General features: G+C 38.9%; 1 protein-coding gene across 1 annotated transcript in view; it reads left to right on the plus strand.

Annotated features, from left to right (window-relative positions):
* The window catches only part of astn2 (astrotactin 2), a 401766-nt gene that overhangs the window by 257763 nt on the left and 122976 nt on the right, over positions 1 to 21027 (plus strand). Inside the window, exon 11 of the mRNA XM_074689759.1 lies at positions 5896 to 6046. Within this exon, the coding sequence (XP_074545860.1) occupies positions 5896 to 6046 (151 nt within the window). The remainder of the gene's footprint in view (positions 1 to 5895; positions 6047 to 21027) is intronic.

A 21027-nucleotide genomic window follows, 5' to 3' on the forward strand; every position in this document is an offset into this window, starting at 1 on the left:
AAGGGGATATTTTGCTGTTCACATATTTCCAACAAGTATATAAATTAACATTGCTGGATGTTCAAATTAAATGTGTTTACAATGCTACATAACAACATGCTGCAGAGTTTCCTGAATTTGTCTGTAAACTGCTCAAAACAATCAGTTCTAATAATAATAAAAAAAATTGTACAAGATTCAAAAGAGATCTTTATGAGACTGATGAACAGGTGAGGTCATTGCTGAAGGATCTTTTACCTGGGTCATGACAAGTTGGAGAAGCAGCTTTAGGACACCAGGGTGTGCCCATAGCTCTGCTCTGATGGGTCTCAAGAAAGCTGGCCAATCAGAGCGAAGCGGGGTTTGTGGAGTAGGGCACCTTAAAGAGACAGCAGCTAAAATAAAAAAAAAATCTAAAATGCTAATGTGAGAGAGAAAAGGGGGGTGTTTTTTAATTGTAAATGATGTTAAGGTACTGCTGTGGCACCATAGCGACAAATTTAAATTTAAATTAAAAAATAATAATCTATTGTGGATGTTACTGACATTTTTTAGCCTTATCAGCATGACATTCGTGACCTCATTTGAGTCAGTAGTCAATCTAGACAACTATTTTTAGCTAATTAGGTGTCATTGAAAATCTAAAGTCCAAATATACTGCTTATGTAAAAAGTTGTTCCCAACTTTGTTACAAACACTTCCTATCATATCTTGTATTTGGCACTCTCTGTTTGGTCAAGTTCCCCTGCTTCAAATTTCTTGGAAAAAAAAAAAAGATCCTTCAGCGTATCCATATTGTCTGTGCAGTTTGAAGTTACCAGGTTAAATCTGTGTCACGTCTCAGTGAAGTCTAGGAAAGTGACTGTGGCTTAATAGTACAAATCTAAAGTCTCAATTTAGAGTTAACAATAATAAGATAATCAGTTACATCAGAGCTGGATTGGATTCAGCAGTTAAGAGGCACAGTGAGGTTTTGACTAGCAGCCATCCCTGATCAACCACTGTTTTAATAAAAAGATGGAAAAAGGAGTGAACAAAACCTACGCTTTCCTACAGTTCCTAGGCCGCTGCTGTGGATTCATTCATGTTCTTATTCATCATAAGAGACAGTGACTGATTTGCTGTCAGCCAAAAACGTGTCTAGAAAGATTTTTGATTTCCAACGGGGACCACTCCAATATTCTGTCACTTGGTTGTAATGCTTCACCGTTCACACAAGGAAGATGAGCCAATTATGGCTCTGATGTGTTGTAAGTCTAACATGAAAAGCAACTTTTTTAAAATGAGCTGTCCCTGACTGGAAACAATGAGCAGTGCTCTGCAGCATTAGACACTCTGATCACACATGAGCAGGCACTGTGAAAAAGAAATAAAAGATGGAACTTTGTAATTGAAAAGGAAAGAAGACAGTGTGGGCCCACACCTGCCTGCTGTACATCCCTGCTAATATTAATGAGATATGAATTTTAAAGGTATTTTGTCAAGGCTGGGAAGAGCATTCCTGACTTTTTGATTAATTTTAATGCCTTGCCTTTCATCTCTGCCTGAAGCCAACGACAAGGTCACAATATACAATTCTTTTTATCAAAAAATACTCAACAGTGCATACTTCATCCGTCAAATGAGTTGATTGGATTTTACATCATTGCTCTTTTTAAAACTTTGTGAGATGGGATTTCTTGAGACATCTTTAAATCACTCTTCATTCATTGGATTAGTTGCCTTATCTCAGCTTCACTTTGGAGTAACATTGCTGCCCAAGTCACGGTGACAATACACCAATATCTCCCTTACTCAGCAGGATATCTATCTTCCCATCATTCTGGATCCTGTTGCCGTTTGTAGTCGAGTCACCCTTACAACACCCCCGAGTTCCCCGTGGTCACACTGCAAGAGACAGAGCTTTTTGTTCTACTGCGAAGAAGAACACAGGGGTTGCTTACCCCTTCATTCTCTCTGACAGCAGGCATGCAGAGCTCAGTGTATGGTTACAGCTGAGCATGCTGGAGTGAACTCAGCAGCTGAGCTAGCATTGGTCAAGCTGACATTTCCCAGAAGAAAACAGGAGGAGGACTCAGATTTTAGAAGGTAGTTTCATCTTTGTTTGGGAGGTTTTTTTGTCAGCACTGGCTGTGCTACTGTCTCACACACACACACACACACACATACACACACAGACAAAAACACAATGTGCACTCAACAGCCACTTCATTAGGCACACCTGTCCAACTGCTTGTTAACGCAAATTTCTAATCAGCCAATCACATGGCAGCAACTCACTGCATTTAGGTATGTAGACATGATGAAGAGGATCTGCTGCAGTTTAAACGGAGCATCAGAATGGGGAAAACAGTTGATTTAAGTGACTCTGAACATGGCCTGGTTGTTGTTGCCAGATGGGCTGGTCTGAGTATTTCAGAAACTGCTGATCTACTGGGATTTTCACGCACAACCATCTCTAGGGTTTACAGAGAATGGTCCCAAAAAGAGAAAATATCCAGTGAGCAGCAATTCTGTGGGCCAAAATGCCTTGTTGATACCAGAGGTCAGAGGAGAATGGCCAGACTGGTTGGAGATGATAGAAAGGCAACAGTACCTCAAATAACCACTGGTTACAACCAAGGTCTGCAGAAGAGCATCTCTGAACACACAACACATCCAACCTTGAGGCAGGCTCCTGTCAGCTAAGAACAGGAAACTGAGGCTACAATTCACACAGGCTCACCAAAACTGGACAATAGAAGATTGGAAAACCGTTGCCTGGTCTGATGAGTCTGGATTTCTGCTGCAACATTCGGATGGTAGGGTCAGAATTTGGCGTCAACAACATGAAAGCATGGATCCATCCTGCCTTGTATCAACAGTTCAGGCTGCTGCTGGTGGTGTAATGGTGTGGAGGATATTTTCTTGGCTCACTTTGGCCCCCTTAGTACCAACTGAGCATGGTTTGAAGTCCACAGCCTACCTGAGTGTTGTTGCTGATTATGTCCATCCCTTTATGAGCGCAGTGTACCCATCTTCCGATGGCTACTTCCAGCAGGATAATGCTCCATGTCATAGAGCTGGAATCATCTCAGACTGGTTTCTTGAACATGACAATGAGTTCATTATAGTCAAATGGCCTCCACAGTCACCAGATCTCAATCCAACAGAGCACCTTTGGGATGTGGTGAAATGGGTGATTCACATCATGGATGTGCAGCTGACAATTCTGCAGCAACTGTGTGATGCTATCATGTCAATATGGACCAAATTCTCTGAGGAATGTTTCATTGTTGAATCTATGCCATGAAGGATATAGGCAGTTCTGGAGGCAAAAGGGGGTCCAACCCGGTACTAACAAGGTGTACCTAATAAAGTGGCTGGTGAGTGTATATTCAGTAAATATATCATGGTCCTGGAACCAACAGACTATTACCCAAGCAAAATGTCATGCCCCTGTAATCCCCTGATTTCTCATGTAGCCCTACCAAAGGGCTGGCACATATGGTTTGGATTGAAACGTCTCAACTTTTGAACCCTAAAATACGGTAAAAACATTCATGTCCCTTCAAAAATGCTCTTATTCCAAGGCTGGCAAACCCTGTTTTGTCATGCCCCTCTGGGTCTTGGACCAACACACAGGAAATCCTGTTGCACTGTGCCAAAGACACTTCAAGCTTTCGATTTTTCTGATGTAACTCCATCTGTAGAAAAACAGCTGCTTAGAGCCACAGCTTCAAACATCCTGTATGAGGAGAGTCAGGTGATGGCATAAAACACTAAAATGCCCACGCAGGGAAAAGGTTGGAGTTAATTCAGGACTTTCATCTTGGAGATTAGGATTTGTCTGTGTGAAACAAAATTCAGTTGTAAGTTAACCAAAATTTTAAGAGTTTTCAACAGCTTGACCATTAGTTTTAGTGTCTGAACCCTTAACAGTGCTTCAAGGAAGATGCTCACCACCTGATGCATTCTAAGTGATGCTGAATATTGTAACAGACCCACCAGAACACAAGCATTTTGGTATTGAATTCCTTTCTAAGTGATCTTGAAAATGTCTTACAATGTCTTATCTCTCTCTCTCTCTCTCTCTCTCTCTCTATATATATATATATATATATATATATATATATATATATATATATATATATATATATATATATATATATATAACATCCGGTTCAGAAAAATGAAGCCTATGCAGAAGTGCGAAAAGTTGCTGTTTGTTTTCAATCCTCATGAGGCTGGGCGCATAAAGATTTGAAGTCAAATACACACACAGACAAAAAAGTGACTTTTACAGTAATAAAAACATATTTCCTGTCTGGTTCAAAAAACTGCTGAGTCTGAAACACTGATTTCAGCACACAGACACTATGTACTATTACACATACAACTCGCACACTAGTGCACCAAAAACCTTTGCTGGTTTAACAAATTTTTGATTTACTATTACCACTAGTTAACTTAAAATGTCTTACTAGCAGTACTAGTAGACTGTTGTTGTCTACTGTACTACTAGTAAAGCCAAAAGACTAAATAGTAGACCTAAAGCAAATGAGTAGGAGGGATTATATACAAATACAGCACCCTGATTGGTTGTTATATTTCCAGAAACCAATGAGCCTGGATTGTTTTTTCCCGCCCTCTTATTAGCATGAAAGGCCTGCTAGAAGTACAAGTGATTTTTTTTTTTTTTTTTTTAAGAATAGAATAGAATAGAATAGAATAGAATAGAATAGAATAGAATAGAATAGAATAGAATAGAATGTGCTTTTTTTGATCCCCCATGGGAGAATTTTTTTGGCCACAGCAGCTCACAGAAAAAAAAAAGTGCAATAATGCAATAACAACAAAAAATAGAATAATGATGATAAGAGGAATATGAAATTATACATTAAAAGAAATATAAAAAGTTAGAAAAATATTACTGTGTACATATTTAAATAGGAGCAAGATATGTACAAAGATCAGCAGTAAAGTTGTAAAGTCTGCTTGTGCACTAGTAAATCAAAATTGAGAATGCAAACTCTCAGATTGAGTGCTAGTAATGCTAATCTATGGCTGATATCACTGATATCAGTTTTATGCTCAGACATCTTTCCATAGACTTGTGACTTGTAACAATTCAGTTTGATAGCAAATTTGCCATAAAAGGACAAGCCTCACAAGAGAATATCTTTATTTCTAAAAGGAAAACAAACTATTACATTGTATGTCTAAACAAAATCTAAATGTGAAAATTAAGGGTAAATGAACGTGCCTCAAACTGTTTTCATGTGTGAACCAATACGTTTGTCTACCTCTCCCTTTTTTCTCTTCCATTCTTCATCCTTGCCAGCAAAGGCGGGCCAGAATGTCTTGGTCTTGGCTTGCTCCTGAGTTTATAGACGTGGATGCTAATCCCCAGGCTCTCCATCACAACACCATCACAAACACATCCAATTAATGCCAATTCCCTGTTTACCCTGAAGCAGCATGAACCCTGCAGTGAAACTTTTGTTGTTTCAGGAGAACTGTACTCTGCCACAACATATTACAAGCCCTGGGGTCCAGCTATTTGAAATCACTATTGGATCGGGTTAATTAATGTTTGCTTTTGCACTGCCTGTCATAAAATAAAGCGAGAGGAAACATGGCTTGTTGGGAATAAATAATCAATGAAGCCAGTGTTATGGCTCATGTTTATTTTGATGAATTTGCATTTAATTATTTGTTTTTATGTGAGGTAGACTTAAGTGGCCTTTCATAAATAAAACACACAAGCTGCACAAAATGCCACAGATGCTTTTTTAATTGTGCTTAAAACAGCAAGGTTAGGAGGGAGTCTATTCAGCTGCTCATGCATTTATTTCTCTCGTGTCATCACTGTGGAAAAAATTGAAAAAAAAGTCTTTGAATTGGTGTTTTCAAACTCTCTTTCATCTATTTCAGGGAGGAAGCCATGATGTCCACTTATTTTGAGACAGTAGAAGACCTTTTGGCGTCTTTCGGGCCTGTTCGTGACTGCTCAAAGGACAATGGCGGCTGCAAGAAGAACTTCAAGTGTGTGACTGACAGGCAGTTAGAATCATCCGGGTGTATGGTAAGTGGATTCAAGGTCTTCTTTAACTTCATGTGTGTTAATAAAAGGGGATTCTCATATGAAGGCTTTAAAAGAGTACAGGATGATGTGGTTTGAGATAGAATGGGGCTTTGTTTTTACGTTTGTTTGAAAGATATGCTTGCTAGTGATAGACTTTGTGTTTAAAAAAAAAAAAAAAGAAGCCTATTAGTAACATTTATAGTCAGTGGAATGGGTGCTGAGCTGTAGCCAAGCAGCTATCACAGCTACCAGAAGGTGTTGACAATTGATTTCTGCCGTGCAGCCGACCACAGGCACAGTAGTTACAGCAAACTCAAGCCTTTTGTCTGACGAAGCAATGTCTAACAGATATGCTTCCTGTGTGTGGTAGCTTGTCACATTAGCTGTGACTCTGCCCCATCAGTGTTCCATTGGGGATCATTGAAGGATTCAGAAAAACAGGAAGGAAAGATTAAAGCAGAAATATTGAGCAGTGAGAGCCTGTGCTGCTTAGTAGTTGATGCAGGACTTGTGTTGAATTGATGGATTTAAGAGTTTCTTCATTTACATAATCACCTTTTTTTAATGTTTCTCTCCAAAGATATTGCCACTCATTAAATTTGCATGCCATCTGCTATATACAGCATGGCTTTTGTGATAATTCAAAGCAATCCATAATATTTAATGTGCTGTTTACAGACATAATTAGTATGCTTTGGTGATGCTGTTTACTGTTCATATGAAGACTGGAGGGCATATGCAGCAGTTGTAGCTCAAAGTTAGCACCAAAAAGACCAAAAGTGCTTTGAAAACACAAATCTGTGCACACGGCAATACCGTCACAAATACAAAATCTGATATATTCACTCAAAAGCTCCCTTCTTTGATTTATAATCCCTTGTTTGATTTTGGATGTAACTTTGTAAACTGCAGAGTGAAAGAGCTCCTCTCTTGGCGAATTTACAAGTTCAGGGTGACTGGAAACTTCCAGTGCCAGGATTTTGACAGCACAGGGTGGGCCTGGGTTGTAAAGTAATTAAATTGATGAGCCTTCTCAATGGCTGGAGGAGGCTTTGGTGAGTCATTAAAGACGTAGGGTGGAGCTATAAATCCTCTGTTGTTGTGTTGTACGTGCAAAACAGAAACAGCAATTTTCTTTCTTGCCTTTTTTTTATCTTTTTTATAAAAAAAACCCTGAAATAAGGAAAAAGATTGAGAAAATATCCTATAATTTAATTCATAAATATCTTCATCATTTTTTTATCTTTCAACATATTACACAACCCTCTTGACTGATTATGTCACTAATTATGAAATATGAATAACATTCCTGACACAACCTTAAAGTGACGGGCTTTGTCAACCTTTTCCAACCAAAATTAAATTACTCTGCTTTACACCTCTTAACTGTAGTGACTTTCCCATATAGATAAAGCTAAGTCTTATTCCTTATCATTCTCTGGAACTGAGACAGTTTCCATCCTTGTCATATGTTGTCAGCTCAGTGTAAATGAATTTGACCCAAACATGTTGATAGCTTAATACTCATCATTTTGTTAATAGCACAAAATAACAACCCAAGGTGTCCAGTTTTCCTCCTGCCCTGCCACTGGAGGACCAGAAATACAGTTAATTTATCAAAAATATGCATGAGCAGCTACGGTCGACTAAATCAGTCAGTCAAGACAGTTTCTAGTGACTGAGCATAATACGTGGCTCTCATGCTTTTGTTTTCCTCTTATTTACAGACCGAATGTTTTCAGCTTTGTTCACGTTTACTAGTACTGGTGTTGGAAATACCCCTTAGAGATTTTTGCAGATTTGTTGGCTGAACATCCATGATGACAATCTCCCGTTCCACCACATCCCAGAGGTGCTCTATTGGATTGAGATCTGGGGACTGTGGAAACCAGTTTGAGATGATTTGGGACATGGAGCGTTATCCTGCCAGAAGCAAGGGATGGTAGGCAACAATACTCAGGTAGACAATGCACAATCGGTATTAAGAGGCGTGTGAAGGATGTCTACCCTCATACCATTACACCACCAGTAGCAGCCTGAACTGTTGATACAAGGCAGGATGGATCCATGCTTTCATGTTGTTTACTCCAATTCTGAGCCTACCATCTGAATGTAGCAGCAGAAATTGATTTCTTTCTTCAGTTTTGGTGAGGCTGTTTTCTACTACACACCAAGGAGTGTAACCCGGTGTGGTCTTCTGGCTACCAGTATCTTGTAGGATAGATTTTAAGGTTCTCTTACTGGTTTTTAAATGCCAAAATGGTCTTGCACCCTCCTATTTATCTAAGTTGCTTTAATCATATGTGCCTGAGAAAGTGTCAGGTCTTCAGGTCAGAACAAAGTTAAAACAAAAACCCACAGTGAGGCTTTAAAACGTTATGACTGTCAATGGTGGAGCAGCTTGCCCGAGGACCCAAGGGCTACACAGAGCTCAGATATTTAAAAACAAACTTTAAACTTTTTTTTCACTTAACTGTTTATCTTCTTATCTACTTCACTGCTTCTATCTGTACTTCTAAGTTTTAGTTTTACATCATTCCCTCTTTTACTGCTTTGGTCTTTTAGTATATTATTATCTTATTTGTTTCTTTATTGTGGTTGTTATATTTTCTTATCTTGACTTTCATGTCATACGTGACCTTCAGTGTTTCCTCATTAAAGGTCTCCAGAAAGCATTTCCACAGTTCTTCAGTTCACCTGCACAGATTTGAACTATGCTGTGTTCTCCTTGTGCACTAGGGTGTGTGGGTTGGTGTGTTGGGGGTGGAAGGTAGAGGGTTGAATGGGGGTTGTCAGGTCACTTATTATTATTATTATTTTTTTCATTATTATTGTTATAGTTTAAATTTTTTTTGAGCTGTTTGTTTGCGAGCTGTTTTTATGTGCAAATTGTCCAGACTGCCTTCACATGAATGACCAATGACATCTTTGAGTTTGAGTTGAACACAACACACTTGTAATTTGTTTTTTTTTTTCTTTATGGGATGTTGACAATAAAAGCACAAGCCATATGGAATTATTATCTATATTTCAGAACAGAATAGAAAAGCATACAATGCAATGCAATAGGAGTACATATAACCTAGTGGTTTCGGTCCCACTCAATGGGGTTGGCCCTCATGCCGGTGGCTGGGGTTGTAATCCAGCCTGTGACCTCTCCCCCCCCCATGTCATTCCCCACTCTCACCATGTTTCCCACTCTATCCACTGTCCTCTCTACTATCTGATTAAAAACATAAAAGCCCATAAAATATCCTAAAATACAACAAAAAAGAAAAAAAATGAATAGAATAATGTTATTCTTTCTTTGGGGAAATTCATTATAGACTCAGTGTTGACACAGTTCTGCCTTCATAGATAGTAATAAATACATGAAGAGCCCAGTTATATATCCTCCCAATGGCCTAATTCCATTCAGAGAGCTTTAAATCCCATTTCTATCATGTGTTCAGAGATGGTCTTCTCCACACTCCACTTGTTTTCAACATGCCATTATTTGAATTACTGTCTTCACCATGTCTACATGTCAAGTCACACTGAGTTGCTGTCGTTTGATTGGCTGCTCAGATTCATGGATAAACGAGCAGCTGAACAGGTGTTCCTAATCAAGCAGCTGGTAAGTGTAGATGCCACATTCACTGAAAAGTCAAGACAAATATCTCATTTCAAGATATTAAAAGCCTGAAAAGCTTGTAATGACTAAGAGGTAAGCTAAATTAATTAATAAATTTTCACAATTTAGACATTGTTTTTATTTCAAGGAGCTTTTTTTTAAGTAATTGTAGCTAATACAGGTGTCCTTTTTTTCATTTAATGCAGTAAAACAAGACATTTTTTTCCGTGCTTGTCAGGTGACTGAGGCTCATATTGAGTGTAATGAGACATTTTATACTGGGAATAAGACAAAGGTAATTGATTGGAGTTCAGTTTTCCGGCGTATCATCCTTATGACCATATTTACAGATTTATTGTTTAAAATTGCTCTCAATCACTTAGGGGGTTTGTTGTGCCCTGTAATGTTAGCTCATGCACTATCTTGGACTGTTTTTCTATGCAAGTTATATGTTTTCTTCACAGCAGTAGCAGCATTTGCCTCTTATACAGGACTGACCAAACTGGAAAAGGCAGGTTCTCTCCAAAACTCTTGCTTTAATGCTAAATCCTGATTAGACCCAGAGGTGGAAGACCGGCTATAAATTATGAATGAAAGTTGGTTAACAAGCTCTTGGATTGTTTGTCAAACTTCAGCCTCTAAACATATCAAAGTGAAAAAAAAAGTCTACGTATGGTCGTTTTTTTGTTCTTTTTTTCCTTGCAGTTTCCCGTTAACACATTTATGGTAGTTAACACATGCGTGGTGACCTCGAGGATATTAAGTCTTTAACTCACACTTTGAGAAAGTGAAAATTTCTGAGCTTCACACCTCCAGGTGCTGCAGATTCACACACATACACATAAATAAGATTGACAAAGCCTTCCAGTCTTCCCAGATTGACTCCCGGTCTCACACACAGTGCCATTATTTCCCTTTCCCACTCTTTTGCCTTGGTGTTATTTTAACCACTCTTGTCAAAGCGGGTGCTAACACAGAGCAGCGACACGCCACATGGAGGGCTTAAAATCCATTATCAGAGTCAGTCCCTGAAGGCTGTCTGCTGCTCTTAAGACAGTTGAAATGCATTTCCAAAGATTTAATTCAAGTCAAAGCCATTTTCTGAAGTTTTTAGAGACTTTTTTGTTGTGTTCCATCTCATTTTTTCCGTGTTCCCCTCTCTCTGCTGCTGCTAAGCACTGACAACGACAGGTGGTTTATTCTTGCGCGCTATCCTCAGTTTATGACAACAGCTGTTCTAAGGGCACAAATGCATGCAATGTTTTTGTGCTGGCACAATACTTTTTCATCTCTTGGCTCATCGAACATGAAAGTAGGGATGTGTGGGTCAAAAATGTTTGCTGACATTCCTTCTGTTTACATTTTGATGTACGTCCTGCAGTTTTTTGTTTTGTTTTGTTTTTGTTTGATTTCCTCCACCAAGGAGGTAATGTTTTGGGGAGAGTTTGTCTGTCTGTTTGTTTGTTTGTCTATGAACAACATAACTCAAAAAGGATTGAACTGATCTTGATTAAAATTTTCAGGAAATGTTCAAAATAGGATAAGGGAGAAGTGATTTAATTTTGGAGGTGATCCAGATCACCGTCTGGATCCAGGACTATTTTAAAGTATTCTTTATCATTGTGAGATAGGGCCGTTTTCACCATATGTGTATATAACTCTGCAATAAATGGTCGGATTGCTTTGCAAAACAATACAAGACAAGGTCACCATAATTTCTGACAGATGCAAAAGTACAATCCAGATCCTAGCAATATTCTGGATACTAAGATCTGGATTATGATACATGTACTGGGTCATCATCATTTTCAACACTGTCAGATAAGAAATTATTGTACAAACCTGCAACTAACACCAAATTGTAGCAGACAGTCTGCTGAAAGGGAGTATAACATTAAAGTAGGACTAAAGTATTGCGTGAGAATCACAATGTGCTTGACGGAGGTCTGCGCTCTCTGAGTGCTTTTCTAGTTTTCATTCGAATAAAAAAAATTACTTAAATGTGTATATGCTAATGGTTCAGGCTATATTGCTACCAGGAAAAGGAATATTGTGACATTAGCATCCAGTATATTTTATTTTAATTCAATTGACCTTTTTTATGTTTGTCATTTTATAAAATACAATTGATTTTAGATATTAGGGATGTTAGGTGTACTAAGAAATCAAACCCTGTCTAAATAGCACCAGAATGGATAACAGTGAAACAAAGAATTGGGGTAGCCAGCTGCTGCTAGCTGGGACATTAGCTCTGGTTATAAACTGCTGCCAAGATCAACTCTTAACTATCAAGATGATACAAACAGCTGAGGAATTTTTTGTACACTAGTTAGCACAGGCACAGGTAGGGGCCTTCATGAAAGTGCATCATCGCCCCTTTTCATTCTTGCACAGGCAACAAGGTCAAATCAGGCATGTGTGTACACTATGAACCGCTCTCTTGTGGGGGTGTGTCTTCACTATACTTTTATTTGAAGTCCAGCAGGATAAATGCAGCCATGGTGCCTTAAAAAAAGAAAAGGATGAAATGTAATGACCTTTCCATGACTAAAACCCACAAGCACTTTGTCTGAAGGCTAAGACCATAGAGCAGGGGTCTCACTCTCAAATTACCTGAGAGCCTGTGAGCATCCAATCTTATCACAAGGGAGCCACTTCAGGTGTTCCACAAAAATAAGAAATAAATAACTGTTCAAACACTCAACATGAAGTATTTTACAGTCGTGTTTGGCTTTTCTTGCTGCCAGACACCTGAGAGGGCTTCTTGTTAGACAGCTGGGCCACATTTGCTCTGAGGGAGGTGATAGCAGTTGAAACCCTCAGTATGGCTTGAAGACAGACATCACTAAGACTGGACCTGGTCTTTGATTTGATCTTTGTATGAAAAGGAGGCTATGTGATCTCTTCAGCTTTGAGCCCAAAAGATGTAAAGCTCTCTCTGCTGACAGGCATCAGTATAAACCTCACCTCATCGATGTGAACAAAGGGAAAAGAGGCTAGCCATGAAAATCGAAATATTTATCAAACATGGTTTCTGTTCTTTCAGTTAGTTCTTATAATGTGTTTTAATGTTTAATGCTGTCTTCTGATGTTATTTGATTGAAAAAGAAGCATATGTAACATCATGATTAACAGGTCTGATGACAGACGCGGGCTCTTGTAGCAAATCTGTAACAACTGAGCAGAGTAGAAGAAGAACACTGAGAAAGAAATAGCCAAATAATACATGGGTCTACTAAATTGACTTTTGATGGACCTGACAAAAGGAAAAGAGGTCAAATTTAAGGAAGGAGACCTTTAAGACCCGTTTCCCCCAAGTGGCTCAGTTTGATTCGTTTCGGCACAGCATACATTTTACGGCATTTCCACTGACTAGTCCTGAGACAGACCCCTAAATAACCAAGATGAACTGTCCCACTTTCTGGAACCTTCCCGTAGGGGTGCCAGACTAAACAGATCCAATCCGGAAGGTGGAGCTACAACACTCCAGACCGTTGATCGGTCGAAAGAATCGTCACTCACCATGTGGCAGCGGCTGCATTTGTCCTGGCGGTACACAGTCTCCTCTGAAATTAAGCTTGAAAGAGCTACAAGAGCCACAGCCAATCACAAAAAAGACGAAATGCTGGATGTCCTCCATCGTTGCTTTTTGTTTACTGTGTCACGTGTTTCTTCTTTGTAGGATTTATTAGCATGGTATACAGTGTCGCTTACCATGGTGTCACGTTATTATGTTACTGAAGAGGCTGTCAGCATCCAGCTTACATGCCGCCTACCATGAGGGGGGCACAGCTGACTGTGGAAACACAAACAAGACCAGGCTTGACCAAGCCTAACCGTACCAAACTGTACTGATCTAAACCAGACTACTTGGTGGAAATGGGGCTTTAGCCTCCTCGCTAACAGCTAATCACAGTAGTTTTTTTGCACCAGGCTGTAAACATGTTTACTGGTGTTGTTGCTTCTGCACATGCGTTGGCTGCACCAGCAAAAAAAAAAGTATCAGCAACTTTGGAGATAGTCTTTTGACTCCAGAGCTCAAAATGGACCCAGTCGCCATTAAACTTTTTGCTTCTGCCTCTGTTTTTATTAGAACAAAGCTTGAAGTGTACGTTAGATGTATGCCTGATGTTGGATCTAAAGTGTAAAAGCAGAAAACTGTGTCCTCTCTTAATTGTATTCCGACACAATAGCGGGGGAAGAGGCGAGCAGAACTTCAGCGGACTGATGTGTTCTGTGTGAAGAGAAACCATCGAGCTTTAACCCACCGGTGTGGAATGAATGGTCAAATTCGTGTTGGACCTGTGGTCAATGTGCCGTGTCATCCGCTGTGTTTGTGAGAGCGAGGGAGTATTACTGATGCACTGGCTGAACTCTCCTGGGGCTGCTTGGTGAAGTTCAGAACTCTGCGAACACGGCTTTTCCTAGTAGCTTGCCATTTTTAAAGTTTAACTTTGACAACTACAGCAGCCTGTGGTTTCTGTGCTTTTAGGAAATAGTGGCTTGTTTTTTTCTTCTCTTTCCTTCATGGCACATTGTTTTATCCAGCTACAGTATTCGTCTTCTTAATGGAGCTACTCAGAGGCAGAGCAGATGGGAGGATATTAGTAGCCTATCTTTCATCAGATGATGTCCCTTTTGGGACGTCTCTGGTGAAGTTGTTCGGATGCAGGGTTGGCAAAGACGTATTTTTAACTTCCACCTCGAAACAAAAAGTTTAATTCAAGCCTGTCAAAGCTGTGTTGTTTGTAACAGCTCAGAGACAGATGCTATTTTCTCCAGTTTCTTCCTGAGGTGCTTGTATATTGCCGCAGAATGCAGGAGTTTATGAAAATGTGCAGCACACTCTAAAAGTCAGGAATTAAATGATGAGTTGTCAGTGTGGAGCCAGATTTCTGCTCGGCTGCGTCTGGTTTGCATAAAGAGTCAGCGGGGAGGGAAAAAATGGCAGCTCCACCCAAACATAAGTTTTTTGCAGTCTTTTCCTCTAATCCTTCTACCCACAAACCCCTGGGATTTCCTCATTCTGTTTCCTCACGGTGCCACATTCATGACAACCTAGCACCCTGACTCCCCCCTGCCTGCACTGCCCAGCTCAGTTTACCTCATCACCAGGGGCTTTGGATTTACAGAGAAACATTAAACATTGTTTCAGCCTTGCATTATGACAATGTCGGTGAAGTGAAGCACCAAATTTAGTTGTTCAGTGGATCCCAGAAGAAGTTCAGATTTAAACAAAATTAAACAAAGTTTTACAAACGTTTATTTTGTTTTCAAAAAATACTTGGAAACCTTGAATGAAAATGGGACCACATTACCAGACTCCGCACATGGGGAACAGGTGATTCATTATTGTGTTAAAATAAAGCTCCTGTGAGAAATTTTTAGCTTGTAATGGAAAATACTTAAATCAGTATGTATGCTTTCCCCCGAGCCACAAAACAAAAACCAGACCGCCAGCAGCAGAATTAACCAATCAATTGAGTTATTTTTTAATACCTGTAAGCTGCTTCTGAGTGGATAGGTGTACGTGAAGTAAATTATGTCAGGATGTAAAAACAAAGCAAAGGGTTAATTTAGACAGGAGCCTTTTTTATTTCTTTTATGTATGCATGTATCAACACTTCCTTTCCATGCAGACAATAAGTTTGGGTGCATGGTAACTCAACAGTCAGAAACATTTGGTAGATGTTTTGGCACTGTAGGCAGGAGCCAAGTTCTGTCAAGAGAGCAGATAGGGAAACTTGCATCCTGAAAAAATAGTTTTTTTTTAATAAAATGAGACTAAGTTAAGTCAATATTTTGAGTAATTTATTTCTTCTTTTTTTAATTCTTGTGAAAAAGAAAAAAAGAAAAACATTTTTATTCCACAGTAAGCAGACTTTATCTTTGAAGTGTGTTCTCTATTCTTAGGCTGGGTGGCCCTGAAGTTCAGCACACTGTTGTGTTTCTTTTTTTTTTTTTCTTTGTTTTTGTTTTGGTTGTTTTGTGTTATTTATTTATTTATTTATTGAGCTGTTGTGATGTATTTTCATTAGTTTTTGTGTTGTGTTTTCTTTTCTGTTCGCTCTGTTTTCTTTCTGTAGTTGGGATTTTTTCCTGGTGTTGTGTTCTGTTGTTGTTTTGTTTTCTTTGTTTTGTTTTTTGTTTTTGTTCTTTCTGTGTTTTTGTTGTTTTTTTGTTTGTTTTTTTGTTATGTTTCATTTTGCTTCAGTAACTTTTCCTGTTGTTTTTTTCTTTTCTGTTGTTGTGTTGTCATTTTTTGGTGTTATATTCTCTTTTTTGTTTGTGTGCGTGTGCGTGTGTGCGTGTGTGTGTGTGTGTGTGTGTGTGTGTGTGTGTGTGTGTGTGTGTGTGTGTGTGTGTGTGTGTGTGTGTGTGTGTGTGTGTGTGTGTGTGTGTGTGTGTGCGTGCGCGCGCGTGTGCGTGTGTGTGTATGGTGGCCCTGCACTTCAAGGCCACCATACTTCTTGTACAACAGTGGAAACTTCTTTAACTTGTGCTATTCACATTCTGCAGTTTGGCCATTTGAGGCAGTTGTGGTGTTCAGTGTTTTGCCCGCAGACACTTCAGAGCGTGAATGACAAGACCTGGGATCTAACCCACTGCCTTCCAGTTATGAAACAGTAGCAGTAGTAGTGATTAAATGTCTTAAATTGAAAAAATGTATGTGAATGTTTTTGATTCGGAATCAGTCAGTCCATCAATCTATCAAGCTGAAGCAAACAGTAAAAGAATTATCGGGGGAGAATTAAACCACACTGGCTTCATTCTGAGCTTATAGGTGAGACACCGTGAGGAAGATTAATATTTCAATTTCCTTTCTCTCTTCTGGTAATTCAATAAACTTAGGTGGACTGTTTTTTGGCGTGAAGTGCAGATACAATCACTTCTTCTTTGTGGCTTATTGCAATTTGTGGGGCACAGAATTTTTTTATTACAGTAAATTATTGTATATCGCTGAAATTTATTGCTTTAACCTTCAATGAAAGCTGAGAGAAGGGGCCTACTTTATTGTCTTTTTATGTCTCCATCTTTGTGACTCTAAAGGCTGTGTCAGAAAATCTATAGTACGTATACATCTAACAAATGAGAACGATCCCAACATAAACAACTCTTTTAGCTGTAAAACAGGAGTATGAAGTAAACAAATGTCGAGCGAGTGTTTTTATTTTCTGCTCTGTGTCCGTCCTCGCCTCCATCATAATATAACTCATTAAAAGGCGATGTCTCTGTGGTCTTTGTGATCAAAGCCAGCTTGTAACAGCGGCTTCTGAAAGCCTTCGGCCATCCTGCTGAGCTGAGAGCTGCATATGCAAACAAAGGTATCTTTCTCTCTCATAGTCATCTGTCGTGTTATTATCACTAAATACAGGTGGAGGAGAAATAAGAGGCAGCACGACCTTTAAACACAGACATCATCCTGATAAGCTCAGAACAAACAGGTGGAATTTTCCTGTAAAAGCGAGGATGACAGCAAACCTTTTTGACAGTGAAAACTGTGTGAAATGGAATTAAAAAGTGTGTCAATGAAAATGTAGTGCATCTTTGCAAAATAAGGGAATCAAAATCAGCCCATAAATAAGCATAATCTGTCTTAAATAGCAGAGTATACGCTTGAGCCTGAAGGAAAAGATGTCCCCGTTTGCAAAGAGATAACTGTGTTGTCTCTTTTTTTTATTCTCACACTGAAGATTAAGTATGAAGTCTGAATTCACATAAATCTGAGACAAACAGCTGCGTTGAGACTCCTTTTTTTTCCACGTGATATCACGCCCTTGCAAGTTTCTTTTTTGCTCACGCAGCAATAAAAGTGTTGTGCCTAATTTAACCCGTTTGAGCAGCAGCAGCAGAGCTGCGGGGCATGCGTCGCAAACCAGATTAAGCTGTCACATATGCTTTTAAAGTATTTGATTTCACCCTCCCTCGTCCTGTCAGAGTGATTTAAAGCTCCTCTGCTGCAAAGAATCTGTGTTTTGTTTATGCGAGCATCCTCTCCTCATTATCTTTATTTTTATCTTCGAATACCATCCCTCTCATCTTCGGTGTTTACAGCAGTTTTCAAGCCTGAATGCAAAGGTCACAGCGAGACAACTTCAAAATTCTTCATCAGTGACTGTTTACGCTTTTTTTTTTTTTTTCAAGCCATCTCCTCTGCCTCTGAAATGTGCAAACGTACGAACATCTGGCATCTTAATTTTGACAAGATCATTACGTCTCAGAGTTCTCAATAGATTACGCTCACTTCCTGATTAAAGCCGCGGACACTAATGGGTAATTAGGAGAATGAATCGTAGCCATTCAGAGTGAGTGAGCTTTAATTTGAAAGGGTGATCTATTGGAAGTTTATAATGTGCTGGGAGATTTCATGCCTCAAACCTGCTTCGTTCCTTTTAATCCCCTGAAGAACATAGGAGTGAAACACCATCAGTCTGATATTAAATGGCGTCATAAAACTCCCATTTCCGATGGCCTCAAGAGAATGCAAACATAGTTTAACTTGAATGTTAAATGCTGCTGTCACATTTGATCTTCGATGAGTTATATTTAACTGCAAAAAAAACCTACAACATCCACACTTCAACCTACTGTGACCACTTTTAAATATTTAAGATGCTCATTAAAATTAATCATTCAACATTTCTTAATGTATTTTAAATCAGCTTTACGCTTCCAATCTGGGTATTACAGCAATGTCTTGGTCAATTGAGTCGTCTCTCTTATTTAAGTGTTTAATGCAGAGCTGTAAGGCTTCAGCAGATCTCTAATCCTCCTCTCATTGTGCTCCTATTATCGCAGAATCACTGCGGAATAATTGACTGAAAGCGTTGATCTGGATGCAAATCCATCCCCAGCACCAGCCCTATTGTGTCTTTGGAGAGCTGTCCGAGCAGAAAAAGCGAATAACCTCAAGTTTATTGATTCAAGACTAGTGTGTGGTGCAGTAAGTCTACATTAGTGACACCTTACATGCTCTGTTTCTTTGCTTCTGGGATTTAGCTGTTTCCTTAAAGCTAAGATTTCTCAAATTTGGGGCAAATGTTGCGCTTTTCTCCAACTGACGTAACCTGCCCTTGTATTAATTTTTATCCTCTTTGTCTTTCCGCTTTCATCCAATCTTACAAGACCAGGATCACGACATGATAAAGCCTTCTCGCCATAATGGAAAAGCTGATTATGACGAGAAGAGCTGCTTGATTACAGCCGGTTGAGTCATTCTGGATGCCGGATTAAAAACTGTGTCACCACACACCAAACGGTGCCATGACTCATTACCCTTCCTGTAACCAAACTAAGAATATTTTGACAACTATTTTTGCCATTTTTAGTGTCTTACAACCCCTGAGGTGAAAACGAAAGCTGCACTTGGGTGTGCAGCTCTTCCAAAATATTTTAATAAGCTTAAGGTGACATTGTTGGCTCGTCTCTTTCCTCTTTGGAGTATGTTAAAAGCTTACCCTTGATAATTTTAGTGAAACCCTTGGTAACTAGTGCACAGCAGCAGCTGCTTCGAGGACTTTCAAGGCTTTGAAGGTTTCATATTTCGCAATTATTTGATTTTTCCAGTTTGGTAATTTGTTGCTGAAGTGATTTCCTTCGAAAGGTGGAAAAGAGATAACAAAGTTTTTATTTTTTTTTATTTTTATTTTTTTATTTATTCATCTGACAGAGAAGTTTTGTCACTATATTTAGACCATCATAGGAAAAACTTTTTATCCAACTTATCTTTCAATCGGCTTCTTTCTTTCTTTTTTTTTTTTTTATTCCCAACTTAATTTCCCCTTTAATTTCCCCTGTACTGCATTACATAACCCACCAAATGAGTCTTTAATTGCTGCTGCGACCCCAGTTTTATTATGATAAGACTGATGAAAAAAAAAGAAAAAGACCTGTTTACCGCTGTCTTCAGAGAGCTTTCAGAACATGATGTATTGACTCAGTTTGATGAGCTTCATCTGAAGAGGAATTTAAATGTGTCCAGTCTGTGGAGTCCTAAAGGGCAAGAAAAACAAAATTGGCTCACATTTTTCTTCCTGTGCTGAAGTCCAAACAAACATGGGAAGCAGCATTTCCATCGGTGGGACTGTTGGGTCAGCTATGCAGCATTTATCTCTGAGAGTTACTCTGAGCTACAAATGATAATTCTTATATCACAATGCAGTTTACAAAGTAAGATATCTGGTTTCATACCTTTTGATATCACACTTTTAATATAATCTATATAAATGCATAGTGTACTGTATGATATCATATGATAAAGAATGGTCTACCCTACTCTTATGTACCATACTGTACATCAGTATACCATCACATACCTCTCATACTGTATTCTATTATACCCTTTTTATTGAATAATATTATGCAGAGTTTTGTGGAACAGTATCCCATCATATAGTGTCATATAGTATTGAATTTACCATTGAAATGTACTGATTCAAATATTGTTGTATACTATTGCACACATGTTGTACTCTGTCCACCCTTACGTGCCACAAGTGTGATTTAATTGCCATATCCTATTGTTTGATATCATGTTGTGTAATGCCACATCATGTAGTGTTGTGTGATGCGCATCATATCACTTCAAATTGCATCACATCCTCACTTTCAGGGGTGGGATAAAAAAATCGACAATTTGATTTTTTGTTACAATTTCAAAATTGGGATTCTTTGTCAAAAAAGGTTTGTTTTTTTTCTTTCCTAATTCAAATTCTTTATTTCAGTCTTTTTTTATAAACTGGATTAGAAAAAAAGTTACCACTTTTCTCCAGTAGAGGGTGAAATGTTTCTCACGGGATGTGCATTTTGTGGGACAATATGGCTCCTGATATAGTATGTAGACATTATTATCATCATTTAACTTTTGTCACATGGTCTGGTGTTAAAGAAAGCAAACCAAACATTGTTAGAAGTGCAATTTAAGTCGATTTGGCACCTCAAAAGTCGTAATAGAACCGAATTGCAAGAGTAGCATATTGTCCCAGCCCTAATATCTTTTCTGGTGTGTCATATCACATTTTGCGGTGTCATTGCACAGTGTCATCATAGCGTCACATCATAACATATAAAAGAGAAAGGACACCACAAATGAATGATAGTCAACCCCCAGGATTTTCCCAAATTTAATTAAATGAATATATAAAAACAAAAGCTGGAGATCCCAGTCAGGGGAAGGTACTGTATCAACCACTCAATGGACCGTCATGCCAGCAACTCCCCCCTAAACTACACTGCAACAAGGAAATGAGGGTAAACAAAAAAGACAAAAGTTGGACCAACTGAAGTCTCCAGCCTGAACTAAAACAACAAAACACAACAATACAACATGCTGGTTATAAAAGAAAACCTGCAGGGAGGAAAAGAAAAG

This window comes from Halichoeres trimaculatus, unplaced genomic scaffold, assembly GCF_033239565.1.
Source record: "Halichoeres trimaculatus isolate MK-OKI-2021-1 unplaced genomic scaffold, fHalTri1.1 fHalTri1_scaffold_16, whole genome shotgun sequence".
Lineage (NCBI taxonomy): Eukaryota > Metazoa > Chordata > Actinopteri > Labriformes > Labridae > Halichoeres > Halichoeres trimaculatus.